Consider the following 10,801-nt stretch of genomic DNA (forward strand, 5'->3'; position numbering starts at 1 on the left):
TTATTGGTCCATTGGTGAAGATTTTTGTTTTCTAGACACTGAGATGCAATCTCAACAGTAAATGTTTTAAATCCTCTTCACTTTCAGCAAGCAAGGTTGTTATCATCTGCATATTGCCAGTTGTTAATGAGTTTTCCTCCAATCCTGATGCCACGTTTTTTCTTCACAGAACCCAGCTTCTTGGATTATTTGCTCAGCATACAGGCTGAATAAGTATGGTTAGTCAAAGAATACAACTTTGTGGTACACCTTTCTTAATTTTAAACCATTCAGTGTTCTCATGTTCTGTTGGAACCACTGCCTCTTGGTCCAGGTACAGATTCCTCAAGAGCACAATTAAGTGTTCCAGAATACTTATACTTTGCAATGTTGTTCAGAGCTTATCATGATTCACAATAGACCCCCTGCTTTGTCCAGGGCTTCAAACTGGTTAGGACCTACATTTAACGTAACAATCACCTGGGAATCTTATTAAAATGTAGATTCCAATTCAGTGTCTCTAGGATGGCAAATTCTCAGCAAGGGTTGAACCGGAATGAAGTCCTAGTTTTTTCCTCTCTCCCAGCTGGACCTCATGGTAACCAGCCTCCCAGTTCTGATGCTGCACACCTGTGGCTGACTGCATGCTAAAAGAAGTCCTTTTTTTTTGACAAAACCAAAATCCAAACCCACTGTCATTCCAATCAATTCTGACTCACTGTGATCCCAAAGGGCAGAGTAGAACTGATCCTTAGGGCTTCTCATACTAAATCTTTACAGTAGCAGTCAGCCTCACTGTTCTCCTGAAGAGTGGAGGCTGGGTTAAAACCACTGACCTTGCATTAGCAGTCCAACACTTAACTCACAGTGCCCCCTGGATCTGATAGAAGAACTGGGGAAGAGACTAGCTAGGGTTCTAAGAATGTACATGGAATTCTTTATTTTTCCTTTTCTCTCTTGGCACTTCATTCAGGAGATGGCCCCCATTGCAGAAAGCACACCACAGCACAAGGGGGTGATAGCCCCAGCTTTCCAGTCCTCTGGGCTAGGAAAAGGGGTCACTGTGCAGAGGAAATCAAGAGGAGGGAACTGGAGGAAGGGATCCTCTAAGTCTGTACTGGCAGACTTGAGCTCAACCCCTGGCCTGCACACATGTGGGACTGACCCGAAGTAAGCAGCAGAGCACAGACTTTTAGAGAACTGCACTATGGAGCGAAAACTAAATAAACTGGCATTGGGTTCACAGGCCACAGAAGGCAGTCTGAGCCTAACGAGGCAGGCTGCCTAGTTAAAAAAAAAAAACACCAAAATAACGCATTCTCCCAGAGGATTTTAACAGCACAAGTCTTTTAACATAAGATTCAAAATACCCATGAAAACACTGGCATATTTTACAGAGTAAGAAAACAGAAGACAAGATGTTCACGGTCACACAACTGACAAAACTGCAAAACCAGGACAAAAACTCTCTACTACTGGAAGACCTATCTAGATAGTCTTGTAATTCTAAAGTTAAGGGAGTAAGACAAGGAATCAAACGAATACTTTAAACCTGAGGTTAGGAGATGTTATAAAAAAAAAAAAATTACATTTTAATTTTCTATCTGTATATAGTTTAAATATTGAAGGTCTATGTGTGCTGTTGATACAATCATGGGCATGTTGTCGTTAAGTACCACGGAGTCAACTCAAACTCATAGCGACCCTATCTGTATATGGTTTCAGAGGAGCAGCTGGTGAGCTTGAACTGCCGGCCTGAGGTTCAAATCAACCTTGCAGTTCAGCGCATTAACCTGCAGCACCAAAAGTACTGAAAAGTACAAGAGACAAAAACTTTCTTCTCCAGGTATTTCAGATATTCTCATAGGAGAGGGGCTTGCTTTCTCTCCACCCCCAGGAGACATTAGGCAAAAGTCTGGAGACATTTTTTAAATTGTTAAAATCAGGGATATGCCATTAGCATCTAGTTGGGTAGAAAGCAGACAAGCTAGTAAACATCCTAGAACACACAGGATAAATTTCCATCCAAAAATGTCATGGTGTCAAGGCTGCGAAATCCAATGTTAAGTAGTAATGGAGATCTACTTAAGGGTTTCAGTTTGGTGTGGGGGAATACAGGGGGATCCATTTCATATTTAAAAATATACTAAACTGTATCAATTTCAATTAAGTATGCTATCAGTCACCAATCATAAATTCATACAAGTATGATTTTAATCCATACTAACTGGCACTGTAGCATAAATAAGCAGTTGACCATAAGGTCGGTTTGAACCACAAGGCCGGCAGTTCAAACTCATCATCAGGCGTTCCTCAGAAACCCTATACAGAGTCGCTATGAGTCCACACCGACTCGATGGCACTTAACAATTGCTAGAAACTGTAAGATCCTTAAGAAATGCTACAGTAATACATGACCCGTGGCCTCAAGGAAGAGTTCATCACTGCTTACTGGGGTTATCTACATGAGAAAATTCCACAACAGTAAAACGTAGCCCACAACATGTCTCCTTTATTACTGTAATCTTTACTGTAACTTCAGCAGACAATCATGAGGCCTCCTTTTTTAAGAAAGGCAAAAAATCAGCCAAACACATCATCTGACTATGTATCATTTCACCAGTTAATACCCCAAAATCGACTACCATCAGTCAATCAATTCCAACTCGTAGTGACTCTGTATAAGGTTTCTGAAGCTCTAAATCTCCATGAGCAAAAAGCCTCTTTTTCCCCACAAAGAGGCTGGTGGGTTTGAACTGCAGACCTTGAGGTTAGTAGTTCAGTGCAAATTCTACAGCAATTGTTGTTGCGGACTGCGGACTCACTAGTTCCAACTCATCGCGACCCTGTACAGGGTTTCCAAAGAGCAGCTGGTAGGTTTGAACCACTGGCCTTGTGGTTAGCAGTTCAGTATTTATACTACAGTGCAACAACTGGGACTCCCTACAGCAACAGTGACTGTAATTTCAAGTTGTTACACAATTCTTAAGAGTCCTGGTGTGGCACTGCAGGATGATGCACTGGACTACTAGGTCGGTTTGAACCTCAAAGTCAGCAGTTCAAACTCACCAGCTGCTCCTTGAAAATGCTACACAGGGTCGCTATGAGTCAGAAACAACTTGATGGCACTTAACAACAAGCCACTAAGTTGAGGATCAATGTCTTTTTGGAATTCCTTGAAAACATTCTTATTTCCCTGAGACCTTTTTTACTCTGTAAATCTGTTCATGTACTTTCATCCTCTCAAGTTCAAGCACCATTTATACTGAGATTTTAAGTCTAAGATCTCCTGAGCTTAAGACTCACAGGTCCAACTATTGCTGGACATTCTAAGCTAATGTCCCACTGATATCCTCAAATTTAGCATATCGAAATCTCATCACATTATTGCTTCCTTATTAACCTGCTTTTCTTAATGACTGTTGTTGTTTAGAGCACTCGAACTGGTTCCAACCCACAGCAACCTCGTAAAGGGTTGAAGTGAAGTTGAACTGCCAACTTTGCGGTTCAAACCGATTTTGCAGTCCAGACATTAACCCACAGCGTCACACCAGGACTCTCACCATCTAAAATGTCATCCAATGCAGAAACCTGGAAGTTATCCCCAATGCAGTCATTGTTGTTGTTGCTGTTAAGTACCGTCGAGTTGATTCTGACCTATAGCAACCCTGTATAGGGTTTCCAAGGAGCAGCTGGAGAGCTTGAAGTTCAAACGACTTTGCAATCTGATGCATTAGCCCACAATGCCACAGCAGGACATTATGTTCTTTCGATTCTATTTTCCTATCTGCTCAAATCCATTACCACAGTGAAAGCCTTCCCCCAATCTTCATTCTCCCCAAAATGATCTGGACTTTATACTTCCAGTCTTTCACATCTCGAATCCCTCCCTTTATATAAAAATGGACTTGTTGGTTTTAGCTATCTTATAAGGATTCTATGAGCTTTGAAGACGATTCTAGAGCTTTTGAAGTGGGGTGCTGGCAGAGATATCAAGCAGACAATAAATATTCTATGCCTCTCATCCCAACTTCAAGCTAGGATGCTCCACTTTCATCTGTTTAGCATCCTAGCCAAAGTCCTTTGCCATCAAGATGAGTCAAACTCACAATGACCCTAAAGGAGAGAACAGAACTGCCCCATAGGGTTTCCAGGCTACAAATCTTTATGGAACAGACTGCCACATCTTTATCAAGTAGAACAGTTGCTAGACTAACATTCTGGACAACTTAATAATTCATTTAAAACAAGTCTGACAATCAATACTTTTTCTGCCAATGAATTAAGATTCCCAAACTGATTATACCATCCTTAACTAAACCCTTCAGTCCTTCTATTAACTAAAAATGGTAAAAAAAAAAAAAAAACCCCAAATATTTAATAGTGAAAGAACACATGAAATAAATTTGTGATTATGGTGGTTATGTACCATGGAGTCAGTTCTGACTCACAGCGACCCTGTACAGGGTTTCCGAGGCTGTAAATCTTTACGGGAGCAGAAAGCCTCATCTTTCTCCCGCGGAACAGCTGGTACATTCGAACTGCTGATCTTGAGGCTTGCAGCCCAATTTGTAACCATTATTCTACCAGAGCTCCTTCTGAAATAAATTAAGACTCATTAATTAATTAGAATACCAAACAACCATGAAAAATTCTACAATAAACATGTTCTACCACTGAGTTGCATAGTGGTTATGAAATCGGGCTGCAAATCTTAAGGTCAGCAGTTTAAAACTACCAGCTGCTCTACGGGAGAAAGATGAAGCTTTCTGCTCCCATAAAGATTTACAGCCTAGGAAACCCTGTACAGGGTCGCTATGAGTTGGAACTGACTCCACGGAACATAACAACAACCACCACTGAATTTACAAAAAAAATGTATGACACGCATGGGATCACCCAAGTCGGAGTCAATTCAATGCTCACATGTTTTTGGCTGCCTACTCAATGAGTCACCTTTTGCTATAAAACCAAAACCAATGGCTGTCAAGTTGATTCCAAAATATATGTTTAAAACCGATGATCTAAACTCCCCAGATTTGCTGGGGATTTTTATGTTTTTCACTCAAGTTGCTCCTTCCTTCACCAACAATGCATAGTCCAGCCTGAGCTACTTATTTTAAGACTTAAAGTTTTTCCTCAAAAATCAACTCCTCAGGACTTACGGTAAGATAGTGGACTAGACAGACGTACTACAGAGATCCTCTACAACAAAGACACGAGGGACAAAATAAAATAGATGCAGATGAAGATTCTAGCAGCCTGAACTTCAAGAGGAAAGGTTAGCGAGACAGACTGGAATGCTTGCTGGGAAGAAAGACCAAGCAGGGCTGGCCAGACAAGGCTCGACCATCTTCTGAGCAGCTTTGGAAGCGGAGGGAAGTCTGGCAGAGTCAATTCACATGGGCAACAGACAAAGTAAGATTTTTTTCTGTTTCCTCACACTCTCCTGGTAACCACAAGTGTGGCCAGCTCCCATGAGTATCTATCCACCGCAGCCATGACGCTGCTCTCTGGGAGTTCAGAGCCACGTGACTGGGACCCATATCAGTGTGAGGTGGGGGCTGGCTGCACCACTTTGATTCTTGTTACCAGACCTACAAAACCCGCAGAGCCACTAGACTGATGTTTAACCAGTCACAGTGCCCCCAGCTTCCCTGTGGTCCTAAAAGACACTAAAGCCAGCTCTAAGGGCCCCCACAAACTATTTCCAGATTGAGTGCCCTGGACACAGATAACACAGAGACAAACAGGAACTCAATCTAGGGCCCAGAAGTCTGCTGTCACATCCCTTCCTCAATCACCTCGTGAGCCCCTTGAATTGCAGGAACCCCCCAGAGATTTCGCTCCTCCAGGAGTAACAACTGCACTGCTTATTTTCACAAATACAACAACCTCACAATGCCGCAGAGACAACTGATGATTTTAGCTCACACAAAGAAACAAGAGAAAATGACTCAAACAAATAATCAAGATGCAGACCTAGAAGATGTTTCTGAGGAAGAAGAGGTAATAGAATTAACTGAAAAAGAATAAGAAGGTACCTTTGAAGGATTCATAGATCATGGAAAGCAAAGAGAATACAGTAAAAACTTTAGAAGAATTTAGGGAAGGACTACAAGAACAGAAAAAATAAATGCAAGTCTTGAAATAATACAAAACTTGCCATTAGAAAACCAGAAGATTAACACCGAGATCTCAAAAATGGACAACGCATTGACAGCGCAAAGGAGTAGAGGCGAACCACTGGAAGCCCGAATTAGTGAGCTTGAAAAGAAATCTCCCAATAGTAGTATGCCAGAACAATCAGAAATAAAAAGGAAAAAATCCAAAGAAAGCCTAAGAGTTATGTGGGTCACCACGAAGAGGCATAACTTATAGGTGATAGTTAAAAAAGTTGTTGGAAGAAAAATTCCCCAACATCATGAAAGACAAGAAGCACTTAAGAATTAACGAACCCCAAACAGGATAGATCCCAAAAGAAAATCACCAAGATATATCATAATCAAACTTTCCAAAATCAAATACAAGGAAAGAATCCTGAGAGCAGCTCAGAAAACCAAAGTTACCTACAAAAGAGAACCAGTAAGAATAAGCTCCAATTTCTCAACAAGAAGCCATGCAGGCAAGAAGGCAATGGAATGTCCTATACAAAACTCAAAAAGAAAAATATTGCCAACCTAGAATCATATATTCAGCAAAGCTCTCCTTCAAATACAATGGCAAACTTAGAACATTTCCAGATAAACAAAATATAAAGAAATTTGTAATGACCAAACCAACTTTGCAAATATGCTAAATGGTGTTCTTTGGACTGAAACCAACAAAACAGAAACAACTGAGACTACCATTCATGACATCACACAGAACTCAGTCCAGATAAAGAAGTATTTAAAGTAAAACAAACCTACAAGATTGAAAATAGAGAACCAAAGATATCAATGTATAATGAAGTCAGCTACAAAGCAGAAAGCAGGAATAGTGTAGATACAGAATTTCCAAATAGCAAGGAAGTCCCGTAGATTTCAAGATAAAACAAACTGTCTTAATCAGGCTAACCTCAAAGAAAAATAGTACATCTGCACATCAAAATTTTAAAAAAGAGAAAAGTCACAAAGATTTAGTAAACATAACACAGCAGAAATGAAAATGCAAAGAAAACCCACAAACAAATAAACTTAGCATAGAAAATTATGTAGAACAAAGAATCTACTGCTGTACCACCAAAAAAAAAAACAAAACCACACAGAAAAATGACAATTCATCCCTATTGATAATGACACTGAATGTAAATGGATTAAATGCACCAGTCAGACATTAAGCAGCAGAATGGATATGAAAATAGGATCCTTCAGTATGCTGTCTATAAGAGACATATCAAAAAGATGGTGACAGTTTAAACGTCCATCAACAGAACTGTTAAACAAACTCTGGTACATACTCACAGTGGAATACTACAAAATGGTGAAGACTGATAAAACTATGAAACACTTTACAACATGGTGAACCTGAAGGACGTTATGCTTAGTGAAATTACTCAAAAGGACATACATTGTTTAAAACTAACGTGATTAAGTCTTTAAAATGATTTTCTTGTTAAAATAAACAATGTATGACAGTTATGGGGTGGAGATTACTCATGGGCTAGAGAGTAGACACATGTTAACACTGGTGACAGGGCAGGCAATATACAACAAGGAGGTTAGCAGAGGAAGATGAAGTGGGTGACAAAGGGAGGAATGAAATAAAATGAAGAGAGGTAAATGCTGTTAACTTGGTACATGGATGCTATTGCAAAGTGTATGATTTGTTGAATGCAAAACTGATGATTTGCTCTGTAAACTTTCAATCAATTCACAATATAAAGTTAAAAAAAAAAAAAGTCAACTCCTCTTTGAAATCTTTTTCTACTTTCTCAGATAGACTAACTCATTCTCCCTTCTCATTCCACAATAACAACTATAAAATCCTTTTTGCCCTTTCATTACCAGTTGCTTATCTCCTAGTAACAGCAAGTTCTTCATCTCCTGGCTCTAGCACAAGACTAATATTCAATATGACAAATTAACAGCACCCATTTATTGAGCTTTTAGTATGTGACAGGCATTATGTGAGGCATTCTGCATTCGTTATTTTCAACTAATCACATAAGTCTATTAACCCACTTTTCAGATTATGTAAACATATCACTGAAATAAAGTAACCTGTCTAGAGTCATTCACGTAGTATGACTTAGTCATACATTTAGCCTCAACTGAATGGACAAACCCCAGCCTTATAATTGAAACCAACTCCATCTAGGCAGCTGGATTTGCACTTTAGTATGCCTTATCAATTTCCATTATGCCTATGATCTAACCTATATTACCAAAAGATAACTCTTGTTGTTGTTAAATGTGGTCGAGTCGATTCCGACCCATACCGACCCTGCATAGGGTTTCCGAGGAGCAGCTGGTGAGCTTGAAACACCAACCTTGCAGTCTGGCGCATTAACCCACAGAGCCATAAAGATACTCTGCCTGTGAATGTATCAGCTAGAATGCTAGTTGAACGATAACACACCAAAATAAGAGAGATTATACTTAATTCTCTCCATTTTCTGTGTTCCTGGGAGTGTTGGGATGGCACAGGACCAGGTGTGCTTTATTCCCTTGTACACAGGGTCACTGCGAGTTGGAAGTGACTCGTTACCACCTAACATTACTGAATCGCTCCTTAGAACAGAAATCTTGAGTAATCCTTCTAGAGTCTGTTCCCTTGTATGTAAATGTACACTTCAAAATGGAGTCCAGGTGTGGCACTGTGGGTAAAGCACTAGATCGCAAGGTTGGCGGTTCAAACTCACTAGCTGCTCCTTGGAAATCCTATACAGGGTCACTACGAGTCAGAACCAACTCGAGGGCACTTACCAACAACAGTTCAAAACACTGCTATAAGACTTAAATAACATGCATAAGCTAAACAGCACAAAGCCTGGCACTTCAAGGATAAATGGTAGTTTCAAAAGGTGCTTCAAAAAGTTTGTGGTAAAATTCCACTGTCTTTTAATTCCACTTTTTTAAGATTTTTTTTGAAGCCCCTTGTATTATTACGAAAAGGTTAACCAAGTACAAAAATCAGAGCAATATCTAGTAGCTGACCTCTTCTACCCTATACCTTCTATAACCACTAGGTCCTCTAAAAGCTACTTTAGGTCACCTTTCCTATTGTTCCCATATTTGGTATGCATGTCATCTGTACCTTTGCTAGTACCTCACTACTTGCACCAATACAAAACCCTCTACTGAAACCTGCAGCATCCCCACTAGCATAAAACATAAGCTCACTGAACAAAATGTTAAATTCACTTTAAAACACGGTTTTCAAATGACAGTGACCAGTGGTCTCAGGAATGGAAAAGGCATTTGATCAAATAAGACTCCTCTAAGAGACCAACATCTACCATCTAACTTAAAAAGAGTTTTTCCTGGAAGATCACTTTACCAAGCACTTTATTGAAAGTAAATTATTCTCAAGTGTCAAAAGAACAATTTATCTAGTCACCTAATAGGAATTATTGAATAGGTGTCTCACTAAATTAACTGTTTAAATCTTTTTCACCAATTACTTAGTATTATATTTAAAACAAGTGTTTACCTTCTATCTCCACCAAAGGTTCCTGAGTAAATTCCTGAAAGAATTTGTAGAAGAACTTACTGCAAGCAGCCAAAACAGCTTTGTGGGCCTTAAAATGGTGCCCTAAAAAGAAAAAGGAAAACATACATAATTACAAAAGTCAAATGTAAAACAATAAAAGTTTAGAAAACTATAAAGAAAATAAAGCCTTTCCTTGCAATAGAACTATATAAATTATTGGGAACTTCAATGTAATATAAATTGAACTAAAGTCAGAATATTCTTGACAGGTATTTCTGCAAATTTTAATCCCAGACATGAAGATATATCTTTACCTCAAAGACCTTAAAAGGCCAGTTTATTGCACTTCCTACCACTGAAAGGAAGCACTTTCTGTTACTTTTATTTGAGGAGTAAAAGGCATGTCCTATTCAGTTAAAACTGCTAAATATAAAGGTTACACATCACTTTGCAAAAGAAAAAGCCATAGAATCAGCACCAAGTTAGATGTGTCTGCTCTGGAAAACACTGTAACATGCCTAATATTTGGAAACTCCATCAATGGCAGACATACAAAAGAACAGTTTTTCTTGGTAAGACTATCTTCATTAAATAAATATTTTAAAAAAAGATTCCCAAGCTAAATTTGACTGAAACCCCTGAGATATTATTAGTAAAGACCACACTGTTTTGGGTGTTTCCAAAGGGGAGCAATTGCTGCAAACTGAACCTGTCACATTAGCCCTCCAAAACTATTTGATAAACTAGACAAGAACTGACACTTCACTTCGCAAAGGACTTCAGTGAGAGTCCTCAAAACAGGTCATCAACAGGAGGTTATAAACTGAATCTGTAGAGAAATCCTCCCCATGCCACCCTGCACTTGAGTGTGCAATGTGACCAAACTTCATGAGGTTGCATGAAGTTAAAATGCGATGAAAGCCAGACTACATTGAAAGTGCGACTGGACAACCGGCAGAACGGTCTACAGGCGCCGACACGGACAAGTGCCCTCGGGTCCCAGGGGACTTTTGAAAGCGACCCCAAGGGGGTGGGTGAGGGGAGGGGAAAAACTAAAGCTGAAGCTCGCTCTCTGCCCACCATCCTACCCACCGTCGACAATCAGGGTGATGTCAGTAAACCGATCCTGCTCTCGCTGTTCATTCAATCGGTCCAAGATCATTTTATGATGTTCAGGGAACTCCTG

General features: G+C 39.7%; 1 protein-coding gene across 1 annotated transcript in view; it reads right to left on the reverse strand.

Moving 5' to 3' along the window:
• The window catches only part of ZNF131 (zinc finger protein 131), a 112,541-nt gene extending 101,746 nt beyond the window's left edge, over positions 1-10,795 (reverse strand). Inside the window, exons 1-2 of the mRNA XM_006865757.1 lie at positions 10,708-10,795; positions 9,616-9,717 (exon numbers count right to left, since the gene is read on the reverse strand). Coding sequence (XP_006865819.1) covers positions 9,616-9,717; positions 10,708-10,777 — 172 coding nt within the window. The 5' untranslated portion in view covers positions 10,778-10,795. The remainder of the gene's footprint in view (positions 1-9,615; positions 9,718-10,707) is intronic.
• Between the last annotated feature and the right edge of the window lie 6 nt (positions 10,796-10,801).

This window comes from Chrysochloris asiatica, unplaced genomic scaffold (genome assembly GCF_000296735.1).
Source record: "Chrysochloris asiatica unplaced genomic scaffold, ChrAsi1.0 scaffold00082, whole genome shotgun sequence".
NCBI lineage: Eukaryota > Metazoa > Chordata > Mammalia > Afrosoricida > Chrysochloridae > Chrysochloris > Chrysochloris asiatica.